The sequence below is a fragment of the Hemiscyllium ocellatum genome, chromosome 30, assembly GCF_020745735.1.
Source record: "Hemiscyllium ocellatum isolate sHemOce1 chromosome 30, sHemOce1.pat.X.cur, whole genome shotgun sequence".
NCBI lineage: Eukaryota > Metazoa > Chordata > Chondrichthyes > Orectolobiformes > Hemiscylliidae > Hemiscyllium > Hemiscyllium ocellatum.
The window spans coordinates 52340905-52365243 of NC_083430.1; the positions used below are offsets into that span (position 1 = coordinate 52340905).

Sequence of the window (24339 nt, forward strand, 5' to 3'; positions counted from 1 at the left end):
GAATGCCTGGAGAACAAGAGAGCAGCATTGAGCTGGGAGCTGACCCTGCAGCATAGAGTGCTGACAGGACCATGTCAGTAAGAAACCCATCTCCTTCAAAATGCAGTCCGGTCAGGCAGGATTGTCCTATTAGTGAACCATGTGTAAGTTTCCCATGATGTATAAAGAGACTGTAATGTGTCGGATGTCTGTGTTCGTGGGTGCACGCAGCTGCTGTCCTGGGGCATGCCCTGAGACACTGGTACTGGGTGTCCGAGGTGGAAGCCCAGAGGTTGAGGTGATGTGCTTGAGTCACCAGGTACCTGCTCAGACTTTCACTTTGGGAATTCACAGCATCTAGTTTCTACCCGGCATGGTGGTAGAATAGGAAGCTGCCTATTAATGAGATGAGCTCCAGTGCCACAAGGATCGGTGCTGGGTCCTCTACTTTTTGTCATTTACATAAATGATTTCGATGCGAGCATAAGAGGTACAGTTAGTAAGTTTGCAGATGACACCAAAATTGGAGGTGTAGTGGACAGTGAAGAGGGTTACCTCATTTTACAACAGTATCTGGACCAGATGGGCCGATGGGCTGAGAAGTGGCAGATGGAGTTTAATTCAGATAAATGCAAGGTGCTGCATTTTGGGAAAGCAAATCTTAGCAGGAGTTATACACTTAATGATAAGGTCCTAGAGAGTGTTGCTGAACAAAGAGACCTTGGAGTGCAGGTTCATAGCTCCTTGAAAGTGGAGTCGCAGGTAGATAGGGTATTGAAGAAGGCGTTTGGTATGCTTTCGTTTATTGGTCTGAGTATTGAGTACAGGAGTTGGGAGGTCATGTTGCGGCTGTACAGGACATTGGTTAGGCCACTGTTGGAATAATGCGTGCAATTCTGGTCTCCTTCCTATCGGAAAGATGTCGTGAAACCTGAAAGGGTTCAGAAAAGATCTACAAGGATGTTGTCGAGGTTGGAGGATTTGAGCTACAGGGAGAGGCTGAACAGACTGGGGCTGTTTTCTCTGGAGCATTGGAGGCTGAGGGGTGACTGTTATAGAGGTTTACAAAATTATGAGAGGCATGGATAGGATAAATAGACAAAGTCTTTTCCCTGGGATTGGGGAGTCCAGAACTAGAGGGCATAGGTTTAGGGTGAGAGGGGAAAGATATAAAAGAGACCTAAGGGGCAACATTTTCATGCACAGGGTGGTACGTGTATGGAATGAGCTGCCAGAGGAAGTGTGGAGGCTGGTACAATTGCAACATTTAAGAGGCATTTGGATGGGTATATGAATAGGAAGGGTTTGCAGGGATATGGGCCGGGTGCTAGCAAATGGGGCTAGATTGGGTTGGGATATCTGGTCGGCATGGGTGGGTTGGACCGAAGGGTCTGTTTCCATGCTGTACATCTCTATGACTCTAGTTGGAAGGTGGAAATAATTTTGGACTACCTCCAGTTAAAAACTGCAATTCTGTGACAAGCAGGCTGCAAAACTTTACTCGAGATGAAGTTTTCAGTCATGGTTAAAATGGAGAATATCTTTTCTGTCGTCTTCTGTATAAGCTGGCCATGTTTACTCATGGTTAATTTAGTTCTTCTGTAACTTTAAAGGCTTGCAACATGAAATCTTACCATGAGGTTTATTTAAGTCAGTCATTGGAAATTCAATCACTTGTTTAAGATTATTGGACTCCAGGGGTCTTTACAATAGTTCCAGTATGTTCTGGTTCCACTGCTTTAGAGAGATTTTTTAGATTAGATTACTTACAGTGTGGAAACAGGCCCTTCGGCCCAACAAGTCCACACCGACCCGCCGAAGCGCAACCCACCCATACCCCTACATTTACCCCTTACCTAACACTACGGGCAATTTAGCATGGCCAATTTACCTGACTTAGAAAAACTGCTGAGCTAAAATTGTCTGGTTTTCAAAGCTAATGTATAATTTTTAGCACTTTGGTGAGCACATGATCCTTTGACAAAGAAATATGATATTGCAAGTGAGAATTATGTTGTATTTGTTTTGTGATTTTTGTTTTGTTTGGGAGATGATTTGTACTTGCTGATCTGTCCCTGATTTGTTCAGCTACCAAAAATTAGTTAGATTGCAAAATGCTGTCGACATAATTAACCAATTTTTCTTCATAAATATATGGAATGGTGACAATATGTTTTTCAAAGGAGTTTCCATGTATAACAAAAGCCTATACTAGAATTTATTTTCTTTTTCAGCCCGGTTCATATGATGTGCTTCCAATTACAGTTTTTATTAGGAAAAGAAAACTTGCAAGTAACTCTCAGGAATTTTATCAAACAGGATTGCTAGATGAGTTTCATTTGAACACATGACCAAATTCTTGGTTTAAAAACTTAGATGTGAAGAGATGCCATAAACAAGGATAGAGATGTGAATAGTTTCAAAGAGGAAGGAAATAAAGTTTAGTGCTTCGACAGCTAAAGGCACAGACGCTAAGTTAAAATCTAATGTCAAGGAGATCAAACTAAAATACTTCCAGATTTATAGAAAAGGTACAATTTTGTAACTTTGTTTCAACAATTTGTGTAAAGTATACGAAATTGAATTTTATCTTCTGATTGTTGACCAGAATAAATAATGAACGATTGAGAATGATCAGATGTTGCTTGTTTTGCTAGTGAAGCTTGTACTTGACCTGCACCTCATCAGTCAAACTTACTTTGTAAATCATTTGGTTGACAGGGACTATTATTTTGCCATTCGCTGAGATTGAAGAACCATTCGAAGCTTGGTACAACAACTCTGGGCAAGTCAGCCGCATTGAATACTATCATGGTATCGTACACTATTGTAAATTACTCTCTCTCCAGTCTGAGAAATACCAGAATGACTCGAAAGCACTTGTTTCAGCTCTGAATTTACCTAAATTTAGACTCTGAGTGAATTTGGTGAAAGACAATATTGGGAGAGTTTTAGGCTCAGTTCACTATCTTGTCTTCTGGGTTAATGAAAGCGGAAATCATAAGAAGGTAGAATATCGGAGTTAGAGAAGACTGTATTCCCTTCTGTCTGCTCTGTCACTCAATATCATTATAGCTGTTATCTTTGTTCACAATTGTCTCTGAATGTCTAAAAATCTATGTCTGCCTTAAATGTGTTCAATGACAGAAAAAATTCCAAAGATCTGCAGCCTAGAAGAAATATCTCTTCACTCAAGCCTGAATGATTGGCCCCTTATCCTGTGACTGCGCCCGACAGTGTTCTAGATTCCCAGCTGGGAGGGAAGTGGTGGAGGGGGACAGTATCAGTGTCAGTCCTCTCAAGCCTTATCAGAATCTTGTACATTTCAAAGAGATCATCTCATTTCTAAACTCAGCCTCTGTTTAAAAAAAACTTGTACATTGACTGGAACGCCTGGATTTGAGACCATGAGAGTGGCAGTTTGTATGAATTTTGTAATTTTTTTAAGTCGATAACTTTATAATTTGTTAAAAGAGCAAAATGAGTACTATATTACTGTTGAAGGCAGAATGTCTTCAGAACTAAGCTGGTCATGAGCATAAGAATCTACTGTAAAGAATTGATGCTATTTCTTTTATATTTTAATATAGAAATCTTTAGTAAATGTTTCTACCGATTTAACAGGTCAGGTTATAACCCTACAGCATGGATTTGAAAAGCCAGCTGGAATTAGTTACAAAATTTCTCCGGCAACTACAGAAACTGAGATAAATGTTATCAAATGCTTTCAACTAAATGGGACCATCCATAATCCTGTCACTGCACAGCCTGTTATTCCAGCTTTGCAAAGTTTTCAGGTGAGGATACGTATGATCAAAAGGGAAAGGACTGAAATGCTAATGACACAGAACTGAATGGCATCATGTCAAACCAGGAAATTGTTGCTGAAAATTTTAACAATGTGTTCATTTAATCAAAGTTGAATTGTTCAGGTGCTCCTTCCTTGCATTAGAATAAAGTTATTAACCTTTTGAATTCTATTTGATACCTGAAGGAAAGGCCATAATTTTGTGTCCTATATTCATTCACAGGATGAAGGCCTTGCTGGTTAGGCAGTATTTATTGCCTATCCCTAATTGCCCAGAAGGCAGTTAAGAGTTAACCACATTGCTGTGGGTCATATGTAGGCCAGACCAGACAAGGTAAGGATGGCAGTTTCCTTCCATAAAGGACATTAGTGAACCAGATTTTTTTTCCTGACAATTGACAATAGGTTCATGGTCATTCTGAGACTTTTAATTCCAGATAATATATTGATAATTCAAATTCCACCATCTGCTGTGGCAGGATTTGAACCCACGTCCCCAGAGTGTTATCTGGGTCTCTGGTTTGGCTGTCCAGCAATAAGATCATCACCTCCCCATAACAATAAGGAGGAGGAATTACTATCTATTCGTGAGCCAGTCACCATCTTCACCATTCACTCTCTTCACTGCTGACACAGCAGCAGCAGCAGGATGGTGTAGTGGCAGTGTTCCTACCTCTGAGAAAGGAGGCCTGGGTTCAAGTCCCACCTGCTCCAGTGTGTGTAATAACATTTTGGAGCATGCTGATTAGAAAATATCTGTACCATCTACAAGATGCACTGTGGAATTCACCAAATACCCTCTGGTTACACCTTCGAAACCTGCGATCTCTGCCATCTAGAATCCAATGATGACCATGAAACCATTGCCAATTGTTGGAAAAATCCATCTAGATCGCTAATGTCATTTAGGGAAGGTAATCTGACATCCTTACCTAGTCTGGCCTACATGTAACTTCAGACCCACAGCAATGTGGGGGTTGACTCTTAACTGCCCTTTGAGCAACTAGGGATGGGGATGAGCAATAAATACTGGCCTTGCCAGTGACACCCTCATCTTGTGATTGATTAGCGAGAACACCATCACATTCACAATCTCCTTCAATTCACAACCACCATGACCATTGGATCGATATTTCTGTTCCTTCATTGTCACTGGGTTAAAGTTCTGGAACTCCCTCCTCTCCACAGCTCTGTGGGTATTCCTACAGCTCACAGACTGTGGAGGCTAAGAGCAGCAGCTCACCACCACCTACTCCTGGGCAATAAGTACTGCTGAGGCAAATTACCATGAATGAACACATTTTTACAAAGAAGCTAAAGGTAAATTAAACTGATGCAAAATCTTGCTGGTAACTGTGTTCTTATATATACTTATTTCTTAGTTCATAAAGGAAGAGGATTTCAAAGGATGTCATTGCAGTGTATGGCAAAATGTCACTTTGGTGGATAAAAAGAAGAATACTTACACCATGTGGCTTTCCAGTTCCAGTCAAGGCCCCATTCCTGTCCATTATGAAATGATAGGATACAATACCTTGTTTGGCGGACATTATGACAAGTATGAAATAGATTACAATGAATTGAAGTATGATGTGGACCCAAATGTCTTCAAACTTCCTGAAGGTAAAAGATCCAGCAGACAGATGCTGCAGCCTTGTGCAGCACCAGCATGTTATGTGGTTATAATTTCCCTTTATATACTTGTTTCAAAAGTCAGTCTTGAGAAGTTTAAAGGAATGCGGGAAGAGTGACTGGACCACTGACCCTGTTGGTTGGCTCCAGAAACTTTGATTAAATTGCTCAAAGTCTTGATGTTTCTGGGGGTTTTCTCTTTGTGTTTAAGAGCTGCCCCAAGATGATTGTTTTAATTTACATGAACTCCCTGCTTTCATGACTTACAATGTGGCAGTGTGCTAAGGCTCTGTCGATGCAATACAATATTAGAGTTATAGAGATCCACAGCACACAAAAATAATCTTTTGAACGTCAAGTTTGTACTGGTCAAAATTAAGCACTGAACTGTTCTCATCCCATTTTCCAGCACTTGGCCAATAACCTTGCATGTTTTGTTGTGTTTCCTGTCACATTTTGGTGGATGCTGATTGGAAGACGAGTGTTTTCCTTGTAAGTGAATGGTCACTCATTGCCTGTAAGGGTGGTACAGGCAGAAACCCACATAACACTGAAGATGTATTTAAATGTGCATTTGCAATGTCATGCTATACAGATCACTATCCTGGTGCTGGAAAATGGTGCTGGTCCTGAAGAAGGCCTCATGCCTAAAACGTCGATTCTCCTGCTCCATGGATGCTGCCTGACCTCCTGTGCTTTTCCAGCAACACATTTTCAGCTGGAAAATGGGATTAGAATAGTTAGGTGCTTGTTTTTGACTGCTGTGGATTCGATGGGCCGAAGGGCCTTTTCTGTGCTGTAGAGCTTTATGGATCTATGTAGGTTAAGATTTGGGATAAGATGGTTCTTAAGTGGTACCTATTGGAGGAAGGAACTAGGAGTTGGAGAGAGAAGAGTTACAAGTGACAAGTTGCAAGTTTGAAATGCTTAACTATTCAATATTAATTGGGAGGCGATGGCCCAGTGATATTATCGTTAGCCTTTTAATCCAAAGAACAAGGCAATGTTCCAGGGAGTTGGGTTTGAATCCTGCCATGGCAGATGGTGGAATTTGAACTCATTAAAATTCTGGACTTAAGAATCTAATGATGATCATAAATCCATTGTCCTTTGTCAGAAAAACCCGTCTGGTTCACTAATGACCTTTAGGGAAGGAAACTGCCATGCTTACCTGGCCTGGCCCACATGTGACTCTAGCCCCACAGCAATGTGGTTGACTCTTAACTGCCCTCTGGGCAATTAGGGATGGGCAATAAATGCTGACCTAGCCAGCACTGCTGGCATCCCTGAATGAATGAAAGAACATTACAAGCATATTTACAGGATCATTTTGAAGTCATTAGTGAAATAAATAGAATCGTTTTGGTATAAGCTTTCCTTTATTTACATTAAACATAACAACTTGCAGCATAAAGAATGACTTTTACAGATTAACTACCTCTTTCCTTCCCCAGCCACACAATTTTAATATTTAATTGCTGAATGAGAAGAGTTTAGAACATCAAAACCAAAACCATGTAGTCAGTAGTTTGCAGGATATCTCGTAAAGACTTTTTGTATGTACAAGAGACGCTTGTAAATCAGAGTCTTGGGCGAAGACTTTGTGGGATTTGAACCCAAGCCCACCCATAGCAGCTGGTGAAGCTTACATTTGAAAGCTAGTCTCTGCAATGGTGACCATGAGGACCCATCGATTGTGGTTCACTAATGTCCTATAGGGAGGGAGATCTGCCTGAGCTGGCCTACATGTGACTCCAGATCCAGGGCAATCTGCCCTCTAAAAGGCCTTGCCACCCTGTTCAAAGGCAAGTAGGGATGGACATTAAATGCTGGCCTCACCAACAACACCCATGTCCCATGAATGAATTTTTAAGCAATGTATTTCACATGTGAAATAACTTGTATAGTAGTTGGAATGTTGAACACGAGTGGAATTTAATTCTGTGCGCCCTCATGGGGAGTTGATGGCCTAGTGGTATTATTGCTGGACTATTAATCCAGAGACACAGATAATGTTCTGGAGACCCGGGTTCAAATCTGCCACGGCAGATGGTAGAATTTAAATTCAATAAATATCTAAAGTTAAGAATCTGACGCTGACCATGAATCCTTTGTTGATTATTAGAAAACCCCATCTAATGTCCTTTAGAGAAGGAAATTGCCATCCTTACCTGGTCAGGTCTACATGTGATTCCAGACCCACAGCCATGTGGTTGACTCTTAACTGCCCTCTGGTCAACTAGAGATGGACAATAAATGCTGCCTAGTCAGTGACACCCTCATCCCATGAATAAATAAAGAAAAAAAAGCACACCTTGGACAAGCTCTGGGGAGGGAGGGTGAGGATGGTGCAAGACGAAGATTGTAGAGGACAGTTGTGGCCGTGAAGTGACCATTTAAGGGTCTCACCCTGAAGTTGCTGATATTAACCAGTGATGGAGCAGGTTGTCACCATCAGCCCATCAGGGTGCTCTGTGCCCAATCAAAGCACCTCTGCATCAGGGAGAAAGGGAGTCACTGAGAGCCCTCCATTCCCCCATCCCAGCCTTGCTCATCTCTAGCTTGATGTTCCTTTGACAATCCCAGGCCTCTCCTAAGATACATTACCAACAGCAGCCAGCACTCCCAGTGGCACCACCTGTAAGACTGAGATGAGGAAAAATGTCTTCACACTGAGTGTGGTGAGCCTATGGAATTCTCAGCCACAGAAAGCAGTTAAGTCCAAAACATTGACTGTTTTAAAGGAGTTAAATGTAGTTGTTAGTTGTTGAAGGGATCAAGGGTATGGGGAGATAGCAGGGTATTGAGTTGGATGATCCTGTTGAATAGTGGAGCAGGCTCAAAGGGCTGAATGACCAACTCCTGCTGCCATTTGATATGTTTCTATATGGTGGAGAGCTGCCAGGTTCTGATTGGTTAGCAGCTGCCAGTAGCTTGAAGTGAGAAATGTTTCAGGAATGGCCCAGAGATGGTCACATAGTGCGTCAGAATACTTTATTCCCCTGGGCCTATCCTCTTGGAAATGAGGCAAGTACTTCAGTTGTTTCCAAACAGTGGATGAGACCCCTACCGCCAATACTTAATTCTGGCCGATAAATAATGACTAGACACTAATGCATACTTGTATAAATTATCACAGGTTTATCTTGTGAAAGTTTTCCTGGTCCTGCAGCAGAACACAGAATTGTGGCCAATCCCATTCAGGATTTAATTGACAGTGACCAAGGTAATAAGACACATGACTTGTTCAAGTATTACAAGAAGAAATTTAATAGGGACTACGAGAAAGATGACCTGGAGCATGAGATGAGAAAAACAACATTTACTCACAACATGAGGTAAAGTTGATTATCATTGTGTAATTGTTATCAAAACTAAGCATTATTTCACAAAGGCTTAATTTAAACATGGAAATAGGAGTAAGCCATTTACCCTTTCAACACTGGTGAAGAAATTTCTCTTCTTCTCGGTCCTAAGTGGTCTGTGTCCTATCCTTAAACTGTGCCCCTGATTCTTGAGGATGGGATTAACAGTTCAGTTTTTCACATCACTGTCAATCAAAACTTATACTGTTGGACATTCAAAAGCTTGTTGCATTGATCTACAACCAAGAATTCAGATTCTACCATGGCAGCTGGGGATTTAATTGATGGAATGCATTTCAATTTCATTAATGGCAAATCATTAAACTATTGGATTGTCAAAAGAAACATCTAGTTCATTCATGATCTTTAGGGAGGGAAATCTGCTGTCCTTACCTAGTCTGGCCTGTACATGGCTCCAAACTTTTGTGCTTGACCTTTAGTTACTTCCTGACTTCTGTTTTGACAAGAAGGATCTCCGCCAATCATTAGATGTCCCAATATACAAATCAGCTGTTGTTGCCTGTCTGCGATACTGCAGTGAGACCAAGACTGTGTAACAACAAAATCTTACAGCACTAAAGAAATTCTATCACCAGCTTCTCTGCCACATCCTCCAGATTCATTAGGGAAACCACTGAACAAATACTGGTGCTTTCTTGAAAGCAGCTTAAAAAGTATTTGAGCAAAACCTCTGCAACATTGGCTCTATGTCCAGATGGCTAAAGCTATCCAGCAGACCAGGTTGTGTTTTCTCAACTCTCACATGACCAATATCCCAAAAAAAGCAAGTTGGCAGCTTATAACCATTGGTGTCCAACAAGGATAAATAGATAAAGACTTTTCCCTGGGGGTGGGGGAGTTCAGAACTAGAGGGCATAGGTTTAGGGCGAGGGGGGAAAGATATAAAAGAGACCCAAGGGGCAACTTCTTCACTCATAGGGTAGTGCGTGTATGGAATGAACTGCCAGAGGAAGTGATGGAGGCTAGAAATAGTGCAACATTTAAAAGGCATCTGGATGGGTTTGGAGGGATATGGGCCAGGTGCTGGCAGGTGGGACTAGATTGCATTGGGATATCTTGTCGGCATGGACAAGTTGGACCAAAGAGTCTGTTTCTGTGCTGTATATCTCTATGACTCTATGACGTTACTGTAAATTCTTGAGCAAATTGTCAAGGCAAAAAATTGTCATGCATTAATGTGGTACCCAGTAACCTTGCATGAGTAACCACCTGCATTCTCACCCCATTGAAATTGGAGTCTGAGATTGTGTAGTTACAGCCTTGAAAGAAGAATATCAGTTTATGGGTAGCCAACATAAAATTATAGACTAATTGTGAGAGACATCTGATGCTTGGGATGCTATCTATGTGAAAATAATTGGACAAATTCTAAAGCCTCTAGCAAATACAAATCACTTGAATTATTATGAATAATAAGTTTGAATTTATTCTGAACCTCCAATGATTGTTTCCATTTAGCGTATGACCATTATCAATGGAAGAGGTTCAAATTGTGAATGAAGAGAAGAAAATTCAAACAATCAGCAGATGTTTTAAGATCAGTGGGGAAAGGTGTAGTTTTTGAGATCAGTTGGGGAGGGCTTTAATTGATGAGGAATACATTCTGGCTTCACCAGCAACACACTCAATCTAAGGATGAATGTCCAAAATGCTATCAGAAATAGTAGGAATCCTTGCACAAGAACAATAGAAAATATGTACTATTTTGCATATATTCTGATGTGCAGTGCTTGCTTTCTCTAAACCATTGCTGTCTTACCTGGCTGTTAAACTACAAAGACATACAAAAGTAGAATTGGTCAGAATTTTAAAACAAACTGTCCAGGCCAAGAGGTCAAATGGCACCAAGCTAGATCACTAGCAACTGAGCTGTTCAGTCCCTGTGCAGTTTTGTTCCGTGTTCTTTTGTGTTGTGTTTATGATTTGTTTTTTCAGGTACATTCATTCAATGAATCGGAGAAACCTGACCTTCAAATTGGAAATTAATCACTTGGCTGACAGAACAATAAATGAAGTATCTGTACTGAATGGAAGACTGAAGAGTACCACACTGAACAATGGGCAGCCCTTTCCCACAGAGCTTTACAAATCAATTGTGCCACCTCCCAGTTTAGACTGGAGATTATATGGTATGGGATTTTCTCCCTTTTGTGTAGCTAATGCAAGTGCCTTGTTTGAAGATTATCAATGCATAAGAGCATTTTGTACATTGGATAATGTATTCTACTGTGTCTGAATCCTTTTCCACTGATGGTCAATTCAGTTGTTGCTTGCTTTTCAAGAACAAAGCCTTATCATTAATTACTGTATTACAAAAAATTCTTAACATACTCTGTAGATTTCCATTATGGCATTTAACCTTCTGAATTTATTTGCGAAAGTGTTTATGACTCCAATAAGGGGTTGTGAGCCAGCTCTCCTTCACACGGCAGCCTGACTCAATCAGAATTGGGAAGGGGGCACTGAAATGCTCCATTTCTCCCATCCCTCCTTTATGTGGAGGTGCCAGTGTTTGACAGGGGTGGGCAATGTTTACAGTCACCAGATACCATGTTATATTCCTGTAGGTTTATTTGAAAGTACAAGCTTTCCTTCATCAGGTAGCTAGTGGGGCAGAATTTATAGTAAAAGATCAAAGTATCATACAACTGATGTGATGCTTTGAACAAACCTAGATTGCTGTTACGTTTTAAGTGATTAAGTTGCTAAAGTGCATGTGATTTTTAAGACACACATGATGGAAAGGTTAGGAGTCTACCCATGGGCTGTCTCCCTGTAAAAGTTGCAGTGATGGGAATGCTCTTGGAACTAAGATCCTACGAGCCATTTTTAAAGCATTCTGGTCCCTGTTCTGGCATGGTCGCGGAGTGAAAATCCAGTCCCAAGTCTCTTCTCTGTTCTTTTGTAAGACTTCCATATCCTGATGGTTTGTACCTTGATGGTCCACTCTGTGTTCAGTATTGCCTGGAGGACATGGACTCTGTGCCACATTTTCTACAGGTGAAGGCAGTGGACTGACCTCTGGTTGCTCTGGAAGCTGAGCTTTTTGATTCTGCTCAACTCTTCAGGGTCCTTCCAAACAGGCAGTCTCCAAAAGTCATTACTCACCATCCTCATTTTTTGTACATGTCTCAAGATCAATTAACAAAACATCTTATTTTTGAAAAGTGAATTTTTAGGAGGTTCTCAATTGTTTGCCCAGCATTATTCAGATACAACCAATTAATTCAAAGGAATGATTTATGAACTTGACTTTGAATCTTGTATATCTTCAAGGTGCTGTGACCCCAGTGAAAGATCAAGCTCTGTGTGGATCCTGTTGGAGTTTTAGTTCAACTGGGAATATAGAAGGAGCACTCTTTCTGAAGGTGAATGATGTGTTTGCAAAGTACTACAATAGTTATCTGAGAATGGTACAGCCCATGAGGACCCTTAATGCTTTTGCCAAGTCTTTGAAATCCGATTTCTCTCACTTCTCTGCTTTTTCCCCATAGCCCAGCATGTTTTTCTGTTGCTCTATTAAAATTTGAAAAACAGTAAAATGGTTTAACCTAGGGCTAGATCCAAACAACAGTATTGATGGTCTGAATTAGGATTTGAACTCTGTGTGACCCAGCCACAGGAATTTCATTAGCTATTGCATAATTTGGTCCAACATCATTCCCATTTAATGCAAACAAGACTGTGATTTCATTGAGTGGAAATAATTATTTTATATCCTCTAGTGATTTGGCTAGGATTCTCCTGGATTAGTTTGATTACTGTTGTTCTCTAGTCACACACTATCGTGATAAGCCTACGATCTCTGGAACAGAATGACCCCTAAATGCCAAGTTGGGCAGTTTTATTTGCTGTTCTCTTGGGTTGAATCTTAAAGAAGCCACGCCACTGCAGCCGTAAAGAGCTAAGGGCTGCCCCCTGAGTGGAAGACAGTCCAACGCTGGGATGAGCTGGCTGCTGAATGAGCTCAGGAGTGGTCACTGCTGAGACTGCAAGGGGGCTCCTGACATGAATCCCAGAGATAAGTTATGCGTTTGGTTGGGGTGGGATTGCAGAAAGGTAGAGAAGGTTTTGGCAGCAAGATGGAAAGCCACAAAGCTGGAGGTGACGTTCAAGGTGTTGGCTGCAGAGGTTATGCTGAAGGGGTATTGCGCCAGGCTCCTCTCAGAATAGACCACGTCACTAGTTCTCCTTCCTACCAACAGTTTTTACGCTGAGACCTACTGCCATGCCATCTGTATTATGGTCTGTACAGTATAATGTCTGGGTTAATGGGCCTGTTACCAAACTCAATTTCCAATTTTAAGAAGATAGTGGACTGCCTGTCTGTTGTTTTTGTGGGGTTCGGATTGGGGTTAGGTGGGAAGGTATTGGATCAGGTACATGCCCCTGCCACATCACCAAACAGCTGCGTGGTGGGGCTGGGCTGTAAACTCCAGCTTTTTTTTTCTGTGTACGTGAGACTTTCATCTCACTCTGTGTGTGAGCTGGTTTTGAACTACAAATAGTGAGAAGCTAGCATCTGAGAAACACCAATATTTGCAAATGAAAGCAAGCAGCTGCTTTGCATGGAGGAACAGAGATGAGGATAAGGTTATCCCAATGCACAATTGATGAACATTGCCCTCAAGAGAGTTACACAGAGTAAGCTTTACTGACGCCTGATACTCGAGGCACGGAAAGATTTGAACAGTTCAGCATTGCCTTGATTGAAACAGGACACAGACATATGACTCTCCCAACATTTCAAGAAGATCAGTGTGAAAATGTCTCCCTTAAATTTGGTGATATTATTCCAGACAGAAAATTGGCATTTGTGCTTTGGTACTATTTTTAAGCTGGTCTTAGAGTAAATATTGTAGAAGGACAGTGTGAAATTAAGTATAAAAGCCTTAAAATTCCTTTTCCATTTTACAAAAATTATGACTGCATTTTCAAACACTTTGACTGCTCCAGTTTCTTATTTTTCTGGTAGTTATTTACCATCAGTTTAACAATTAATTGAAAAGTAATAAATGGTCAGAGACTATTTTTATTGAGTAATGGTGTTCTATTAAACCCTTGCGTTTAGTTTACAGAGTCAATCAAGCCAATGTCAGTGCTAGCTTCCTTCATGATCTTGTAATAAGTATGTTAACATAGACAATGAGTATTTAATTGTTTTCAATCCTTAATGGCATTGTTGCTAGAAACTTAGATTATGTTTCCCTTCAGACAGGATCTTTAGTCCTGCTGTCTCAGCAAATGTTACTTGATTGTACGTGGGGTTTTGGAAATGCTGCCTGTGATGGAGGGGAAGAATGGCGAGCATATGAATGGATGATCAAACATGGTGGAATTGCAACTGCAGAATCGTATGGTTCTTATCTGGGACAGGTGAGTACTGTATTAGGAATAGGAGTAGGCCATTCAGCCCATAAGAGCCTGCTACACCATTTAATATGATCATGGCAAATCCAAAGTGTCTATGCCTTTTAATTCACACTTTCCCAGAAGCCTTTACACTAATGGTATTCAAAGATTTGTCAACATCAACTTTAAATGTACTCAAAATATTGAGCTTCCACAGTCCTCTGGAATAGAGAATGTTTTTCTGCAACTGTGTTTCTGAAGCAATTTGGATCCCTTGAAAATCCAGACCTGAAACTCTGTATCGAGAAATTCAGATTTTTGCTTGGTATCTGCATCCAACTGATCCCACTTGATGCAAGTTATAAGCAGCAAGATGAGATACCAGCTGCCCAGTTTTATGGACCTCTGTTCTCTGTGCACCAGCGTCTTGGTGTGAAATGTAAATATTTTGCACATCAAAATTGGAAAAGAGGAGCCTTTGAAGAACACTGCTTTATTGATTTACTGTGAGATTTTAAACATTAAGGAAGGTTTAATTTAATCTAATAATTGTGAAACAACAATATTAAACTCACAATGTCTATGCAGCTTTACTGAAGTATTTTGCTGCTTCCTGAAGAGTAATATTATTTAACACTGAGAATAATGTTATAGTTTACTTTCCATGTAATATCATTGAGTAAGGAGTGGATTGGAAGAAAAGTCAGTGGTCAGTTGAATTCTGGGGATCTAAAATAAAAGCAGAAACTTCAGACCCGACATTTTTGTTGTTCACCTGAAATGTTAACTCTGTTTCTCTCGTCAACTGTTGAAACCCTTCTAGCATTTTGTTTTAATTTCTGTTTAACAAGTATATTTGCTGAGACAGTGCTTCTGATTTCCAATAGAATTAACGACCCTTCAAGAAATAAAAACATTCAATTTTTAAGTAATTAAAAGCCCACCTTGTCTTCAGATGATGACTGCTATACCCAGAAATGTTTGAAATTATTTTTACATTTTCAATTTGCAATCTATTTTAAACTTCCTGTTTTTATTCTGTACAGAATGGATTCTGCCACTATAACCAATCTGTCTTCACAGCCAAGATGAAAAACTATGTCAATGTCACATCAGGAAGAAGAGAAGCATTAAAAATGGCCATCTTTAAACATGGGCCAGTGGCTGTTGGGATGGATGCTTCACATAAGTCCTTTAGATTTTATAGCCATGGAGTTTATTATGAGCCAGAGTGCAGTAAGTATTTTAACTTTCTTATTATACAAGCTAAGGAAAGTAATCTACTTTCATAATAATATAAAACAAAGAACTCCAGATGCTGCAAATCTGAAACAAAACAGAAAATGCTGGAGAAACTCAGCAGGTCTGGTAGAATCTGTGGACTGAAAACAGAGTTAACATTTTGAGTTTAATGACCCTTCATCAGAACTGACAGAATCCAGGAAAATGTGGTATTTATCTTGATGACAGAATGTTGGGGGAGAAAGAATGAGAGGATAGTTGGGAATGGAGCCCGGAGAGAAAGGCAGAGAAAAAAAGTTAATTTACTTACATGTCATAGTCATAGAAATATATAGCACAGAAACAGATCCTTCAGTCCAACTCATCCATGTCAACAGGTATCCTATATAAATCTAGTCCCATTTGCCAGCACTTGGTCCATATCCCTCCTAAGCCTTTCCTATTCATATACCCATCCATATGCATTTTAAAAGTTGTAATTGTACCAGCCTGCACCATTTCCTCTGGCAAGTCATTCCATACACATACCACCCTCTGTGTGGAAGAAGTTGACCCTTAGGTCCCTTTTTTTTAAAATCTTTCCCCCTCACCTTAAACCTCTGCCCTCTAGTTTTAGATTCCCCCACCCTATCCATAACCCTCATGATTTTAGAAATCTCCTTATTCTTGTAAATCTTTTCTGAAGCCTTTCAGGTTTCACAACATCTTTCCGATAGGAAAGAAACCAGAATTGCACGCAATATTCCAACAGTGGCTGAATCAATGTCCTGTCTGACCTCCCAATAAAGGAAAGCCTATCAAATGCTTTCTTCACTATCCTATCTACCTGCACTCCAAGGTCTCTTTGTTCAGTAACACTCCCCAGGACCTTACCATTAAGTCCTGCCCTGATTTGCTTTTCCAAAATACTGCACCTCACATTTATCTAAATTAAAGTCCATCTGCCATTCATTGGTCCATTGGCCCATCTGATTAAGACAAACATTGTATTCCAAGGTAACCTTCTTCGCTGTCCATAACACCTCCAATCTTGGTGTTATCTGCAAACTTACTAACTATACCTCTTATGTTCACATCCAAATCATTTATATAAATGATGAAAAGCAGTGGACCCCGCATCAATGCTTGTGGCACTCCACTGGTCACAGGCCTCTAGTCTGAAAAACAACTCTCCACCAGCACCACTGTCTATCTTCTATCTTCAAGCTAGTTCTGTATCCAAATGGCTAGTTCTCCCTGTATTCCATGTGATCTAACCTTGCTAACCAGTCTACCATGAGGAACCTTGTCGAATGCCTCACTGAAATCCATATAAATCACATCTACAGCTCTTCCCTCATCAATCGTCTTCGTTACTTTTTCAAAAAACTCAATCAACTTAGTGAGACATAATTTCCTGTGCAAAAAGCCAAGTTAACTGTCCCTAATCAGTCCTTAACCAATTACATGTAAATCCTGTTCTTCAGGATTCCCTCCAACAACTTGTCCATCGCCAATGTCAAGCTCACTGGTCTATAGTTCCCTGGCTTTTCCTTAACACTTTGGCTAATGTGGTGCCACTATTTAATGACCAGTCTTCTGGCACCTCATCTGTGGCTATCGATGATACAAATATCTCAGCAAGGGACCCAGCAATCACTTCTCCTATCTTTCCACAGAGCTATAGGGTATACCTGATCAGGTCCTGGGGGTCTATCCACCTTTACATGTTTTAAGACAGCCAGCACCACCTACACTGTAATATGGATATTTTTCAAGATGTCACTATTTATTTTCCCATGTTCTATATTTTCCACATCCTCCCTCACAGTAAATGCTGATGCAAAATACTCATTTAGTATCTCCCCATCTCCTGTGGTTCCACACATAGGCTGCCTTGCTGATTTTTTAAGGGGCTCTATTCTCTCCCTAGTTACCCTTTTGTCCTTAATGTATTTGTAGAATCCATTTTTATTCTCCTAATTTTAATTTCCAAAGCTATTTCACATCTCCTTTTTGCTCCCCAGATTTCCCTGTTAAGTATACTCCTACAGCCTTTATACTCGTGTAAGGATTCACTTGATCTCTGCTGTCAATACCTGACATATGCTTCCTTCTTTCTCTTCACCAAACACTCAATTTCTTTAGTCATCCAGCATTCCCTACACTTACCAGCTTCACCCTTCACCCGAACAGGAATATACTGTCTCTGGACTCTCATTATTGAAGGCTTCCCTCTTTCCAGCTGTCTCTTTACTTGTAAACACGTGTGCCCAAACAACTTTTGAAAGTTCTTGCCTAATATCATCAAAGTTGGCCTTCCTCCAATTTGGAACTTTAACTTTTAGATCTGATCTATTCACAAATACAGACAAGAAATTGCGCGCTAAAAATTGTTAATTTCAAAAACCGCCAATCAGGAATGGACCCGGACCATAGAACAGGTTGTCACCATAGGACAGAACAGGACCACATACTGCAAAAAAACAGCACTAAAAGAAAAAATGGCCAAACTAACACACAACAGAGAAGACACCACAACACATACCTGGGTTAGAAACCTTTCCCACAGACAGCTCACAGACACGGAAAGAACAATACTGGCCAAAGGACTCAACTACAACCACAGGAACACCAAGACAGCAGACTCCTAGCAGCATTAGAATGCACACTCAGGAACAATGGACTGACAGAAGAGACACAACAAACAGTGAACAAAGTATCGTACACCTGATAACAAGGAAAAGACAAACGCATAACCTCAACACCAAGGAGAGGTAAGCACTAAAATCACTAAGAAACGATAAGAACATAATCATACTACCAGCAAACAAAGGCAGAATGACGGTCATCCTCGATAAGCAGAGTACATCCAAAAAGCGCAACAACTACCAAAAGAGGGAGTCTGACCCCACCCCACAGCTCACCAATAGGATAAACAACACACTGAGGAACCTACAAAAAAATGGACAGATAACCAGGTTTGACCTATAGAGAATGAAACCTGAAAGTAACACCACCCCCAGATTCTATGGACTACCTAAAGTGCACAAACCAGACATCCCACTCAGACCCATAGTATCACCACCAGGGACGCCATCACACAAACTGGCTAAAGAACTACAGCAGAAACTGAAACACCCGATCAGCGGATCCAGACACTCTATACAATCAACACAGGAATTGTTGGACATCATCAGAAATATACACATAGACAAGGAAGAAACTATGGTCTCATTCGATGTAATGGCACTGTTCACCTCTATTGACAAAACCCTAGCCAGAGAAATAATAGCCAATCTACTGGACATACAGAACAGACAACAGGACGGTGAACCTATCAACAAAGACTGCATACTCAAACTACTGGACCTTTGCCTCACAACACACTTCACATTCAACAACCAAATATATGAACACATCACGGCACACCCATGGGCTCACCCATCTCTGGACTCATAGCAGAAGCTGTAATGCAAAGATTAGAACAAACAGTCTTACCGCAAATTCGACCCAAACTCTGGGTCAGATATGTGGATGACACCTTTGTAATCATTAAAAACACAGAAATAGAGAACACACACCGGATTATCAACGCCACACTCACAGGAATCCGATTCACGAGAGAGGAAGAAAAGGACAATCAACTCCCATTCCTAGACATGATGGTGCAGAGAACACCGAACGGAGAATTCACCACAAGGGTATACAGGAAAGCCACACACACAGACCAAGTCCTGAACTACGAAAGCAACCACCCCAACACACACAAAAGAAGTTGCATCAAGACACTGTTCAAAAGGGCCACAACACACTGCAGTACACCAGAACTGCAAAAAGAGGAAGAAGAACACCTATACAATGTATTCGCCAAAAACGGATACCCGCGCAATTTCATCAACAGATGCCTAAGGGAAAGACAATGGAATGAGGACATGCAGCAACCCAAAGGACTAGCCACATTACCATACACCAAGAGCATTTCCGAACTGACAGCCAGACTACTACAACCACTAGGACTCATAACAGCACACAAACCAACAGCCACTCTCAGACAACAACTCACCAGAATGAAGGACCCGATAACCAGAATGAGCAAAACCAATGTAGTGTACAAAATCCCATGCAAGGACTGCACAAAACACTACATAGGACAAACAGGAAGACAGCTAACGATCCGCATCCATGAACACCAACTAGCCACAAAACGACACGACTAGCTATCCTTTGTACCCATGCCGCAGATGACAAGCAACATAAGTTCGACTGGGACAGCACTACTATTATAGGGCAAGCCAAACAGAGAACAGCCAGGGAATTGCTAGAGGCATGACACTCATCCACAGACTCAATCAATAAGCACATCGACCTGGACCCAATATACCGACCACTGCAGCGGACAGCTGGAACTGACAACCGGAAGCGGCAGAGACAAACCACTCTTAATGCCGGAGGAAACACCACAGAAGCACTTCACAGGAGGCTCCCAAGCACTGAGGATGTCCCCTAGACGGGACAAAATGTCTGCAACACAAATTCCCAGCTCGGCGAACAGAACCACAACAATGTTGTGATCGTTTGAAATTAAGTATGTTTGCATACATCCAGATAAATGCAAAATAAAAACCTTATCTCTGTATATTTCTTTTCAGCAATATTTAAGTTCTTTATTCCCAAGTGACAATTAGGAGGTACTGGTTATCATGAATTTATATATTGTGGATTATTTTAATTGACTTGTTTTATTAACTGACTCCAGCTTCTTATATATTTTGCAATTGGTTTTAGTGAGGTATCAAGTGCAATCCATTTTAGGGTGTGAGAATTGTCAAATCTCACCTGACTATGCTCACTCTCTCCCTCACAAATTATTACAGAGTGAACTTGCAGCTGAAAAGCAGATTACTGAATGGAAACAGCAATGACTTCTAAAAATTTATTTTAAAAAATCTAAAATCGACTTCAAAACATTAATGTTTACGGAAGACTTTGGTTTACTGGGTGAATAGGGCGAGTAAAAGATAAAATTATCCCAAGGTCTGACTGTCGATTTATAGTCGTGAATAGATTTATTGAATTGTCTAAATTAAGAGAAGTGGCAACCACACACTATCAATTGTGAAGTCAATGCTGGTTCAGAGGTAACATTAATTTGTGTGACTCTGCTGAAGAAAGGTTACTGGACTCAAAACTCCACTGATGCTACCAGACCTGCTGAGTTTCTCCAGCAATTTCATTTATTTTCCAGATCTTCAACATATGCAGTGCTTTGTTTTATTTTACTGATGTAGATTTTGTGGAAAATAGAAATAATTTACATTTTATATGATATTATTCAATGAAGAAAAACCTTCCAATGTCAGTTCAGTCTTAACCAGATAAAGATACACAGATGGACTGTATGGTCTTCCCTGCTTCAGTTGATTAAACAAAAAAATTGTTTTGATGGGCACTTCTTACACTAATACTGCTTATTCAGGCACCTCCTGCTGTTACTCCCAAAATCTGAAACACCAGAGTGTCTGAATTCCTCAGCCTTTTATTGGGCCATGATTTAGAGAGGACCCCTGGGTGCTGGGTTGATCCATGGAATAGGATGCTGTGCAGTTGATGGTCCCACCCTACCGCGATGTAACAAGCAACAAGTGAGGCAAGACCATAAGACAGAGGAGCAGAAATTAGGCCGTTTAGCCCATCAAATCTGCTCTGCCATTCAATCATGGCTGACAAGTTTCTCAACCGCATTCTCCCTCTTTCTCCCTGTAGCCCTCAATCCCTTTGACAATAGCAAGAATTCAGCACACTACCAATCTTCTATATTTTGCAAAACCCTGTACGGGAAGAGAATAGCAATGGTTCAACTGAAAGAAGATGTTAAGATATAGGCTTTATTATTTGAGTAAAAATGCAATCAAGTACTTATCTATCTCCAGTCTTGAATATACTCAATGACCTGGCCTCCACAGCCTTCTGTGGCAGTAAATTTATCACACTCTGGTTGAAGAAGTTTCTCCTTGTCTCCATTCTAGGTATCAGGTAAGTTGCCTGCTTGTGGCCAGCTGAGTAAAAAGTAAGGTCTGCAGATGCTGGAGATCACAGTTGAAAATGTGTTGCTGGTTAAAGCACAGCAGGTTAGGCAGCATCCAAGGAACAGGAAATTCGACGTTTCGGGCCAGAGCCCTTCATCAGGATTCCTGATGAAGGGCTCTGGCCCGAAACGTCGAATTTCCTGTCCCTTGGATGCTGCCTAACCTGCTGTGCTTTAACCAGCAACACATTTTCAACTGTGGCCAGCTGAGGCCCTGATGTGAGCCCTTTATTGCTGCTACGATTTAACAGCCAGTGGGAGAGAACTGGACCTAATGTGTAACCAGTAGGTTTTTTTCCTATGGTTTGCTGACCAGAGAAAGGGAGCAGGGGGAGTCCTTCCTTTCTTGAATGCCAGTTCGAGATTACCCTTCCTACGTTCCCTGCATCCACCTTCTACTTGCCCTTCCACTCCATGCCCCTCAGCTGGGTACCACCTGCGTAGTCCAGGCAAGATCCCAGACTCTCCTGGGTTTCAGAGCATCACTGATTGATTGATTGATTGATCCTCTCAGGTCTTTCACAGTGGCCACCACTTCAGGCTCGGCCCGGCTCGTAACTCTGTATGCAATAGGCCTTCCTCTTTATGATTGGTGGATATCTTGTTTGATAATAAGTGCCTGTCTGCTGAAGAATTAAAATTAAACAAACAATTGAGCTCACCCCCAAGATTATAGCCTGGATGTGAGGGAGACCCCCACATCTTTATATATAATGTTCAATTTTAGCTAATCCAGTTCCTGCTGCTGGTTACATCACTTGTATTGGTATTCCCATTAGGTATATATTACCAAAGAACTCCAGGTAATATTCAGAAAACCTGAATGTTGCTGAAAAAAGACTCATTTTGTCAAAGCTTTTCATCTTCCACTTGTCAGCATTATTTCACAAGAATACTAATCCAAAGGGAATATAGTATCTCAACATCCAGATTGTCTTAATCAGTCCTGATGAAAGGTTCTGACCTGAAAGGTCAACTCCCTCGCTCCTCTGATCCCACTCACCCTGCTGTGCTTTTTCCAGCTCCACTCTTTAGCCCCTTAATCAGTACAAGACACAAAGCTTCAGCAAGATGTATTTTTTTAAGCAGTGGTCAATTTCTGTACTGCCAAATAACTATTTGCATTCAGAAAAAACGTTATCCAGTTGGTTATTGCTCATGCAGATATATCAGTTTTTCCCTTTTGTCTTGATGTCACTGAGTCACTGTTTTGGGATACATGCTGCATTATCTTGTTCAGCCACAGTATAATCCTGTACTTAAAAGACTTGCATCATGATTTGAAAGGTTGCTTATGGCCGTATTGGCTGGGATACGGAGGCTGGGTTATTCCAGAAAATGGGAACATTATTTGGGTTGCAGTATTTCTAGGTATGTGACCAGGAGAACAAGATACGACTACATGAATTGGAAGTTCTTTTTTGTAACAAAAGTCTTGAACTAATAAAGTAGATTTTAATTATAAAGTAGCCCCTGATTTGGCTTTCAACAATAGGTTCAAATTTTTTAGTGAATCTGTTCTTCTGAACAGTCGAAGATTCTGAAACAATTAATTATGAGCAAATTCCTTTGAGTCCTGAGTAAAATTCTTTGTGGCAGAGGGGCTAAAGATGTAGAAAATAAGCAAACTTTGTGTTTAAGATTAATTAATGTTTCAGAGCCATATTGAGCATTATGATGTAACCATTTCAGAAAGTTCACGGATCGAGCTGGATCATGCTGTGCTTGCAGTTGGTTATGGAGTACTTGATGGTGAACCATATTGGCTCATTAAAAACTCTTGGTCAACACTCTGGGGTGATGATGGATATTTTCTGATATCTATGAGACACAACAACTGTGGAATTACTACAGATCCAATTTATGCCGTTCTTGAATGAATGCACATGAAGACAACAGAATGTTTAATTTGTTACTTTTCTGTGATTTCTAATGTAATAACATGTTTTATTTCTTAGTCTTAATTTTGTGTTTGTATTCTGAAAAGGTTGGCATACACACGAAGTAAACTTTTACTGAAAGTGAATAGATTTCACTCGATGCGTGCTCCTTCTGTTACAGCTTTTCTCTAGTTTTGATAAAATGATGGGGCTGTTCAATAATGTCCTGATACAGATATGTTGAATAGTTTGTGTACCTTTGTTGAAATGTTTGTAGTGATGAAACAAATACATAACAGTATTAGAATTATTAACAGGTTATTTTTTAAGTAAATAAATGTTTATGAAATTAACAACTACTTCATGATGATATGAGTGTGTTTTTTTCGTTTTATCTTTTACTGCTTAATAACATAGCCATTTTGAAGTAAACACAAGTATTCTACTACATGATGTATAATCTTGATGAATTATATAAGAAATAGATCCCCTCTCATCCTTCTGAACTCCATCGAGTATAAACCCAGTGTCCTTAAATGTTCCTTTTATGTTAAGCTTTCGAGCCTTGGGACCACTCTGGTGAACCTCCTCTGAACTCAGTACAGGGCGTTACATCCTTCCTGAAGTATGGGGCCCATAAGTGCACACAATACCACAAATGTGATCTGACCAGAGCCTTTTAGAACCTCAGAATTACGTCGCTGCTTTTATATTCAAGTCCCCTCAAAATAAATGCCATCATTGCCTTCCTAACGATTGACTCATTCTGCAAGTTTATCTTGAGAGAATCCTGGACTAAGACAAAGTGACGACTGCAGATGTTGAAGATCAGATGGGCGGCACGGTGGCTAAGTGGTTAGCAGGGACCCGGGTTCAATTCCCGCTTCAGGCGACTGTCTGTGTGGAGTTTGCACATTCTCCCCGTGTCTGCGTCGGTTTCCTCCAGGTGCTCCGGTTTCCTTCCACAATCCAAAGATGTGCAGTTTAGGTGAA

General features: G+C 40.7%; 1 protein-coding gene across 1 annotated transcript; it reads left to right on the forward strand.

Moving 5' to 3' along the window:
* Positions 1 to 139: 139 nt before the first annotated feature.
* Positions 140 to 23346, forward strand: LOC132830052 (digestive cysteine proteinase 1-like). Its single transcript, XM_060847519.1, has 10 exons — positions 140 to 143; positions 2701 to 2793; positions 3604 to 3776; positions 5170 to 5410; positions 8559 to 8757; positions 10741 to 10934; positions 12082 to 12173; positions 14020 to 14181; positions 15204 to 15393; positions 23159 to 23346. The coding sequence occupies exons 1-10, from the start codon at positions 140 to 142 to the stop codon at positions 23344 to 23346; spliced, it is 1536 nt and encodes a 511-aa protein (XP_060703502.1).
* Positions 23347 to 24339: the final 993 nt, after the last annotated feature.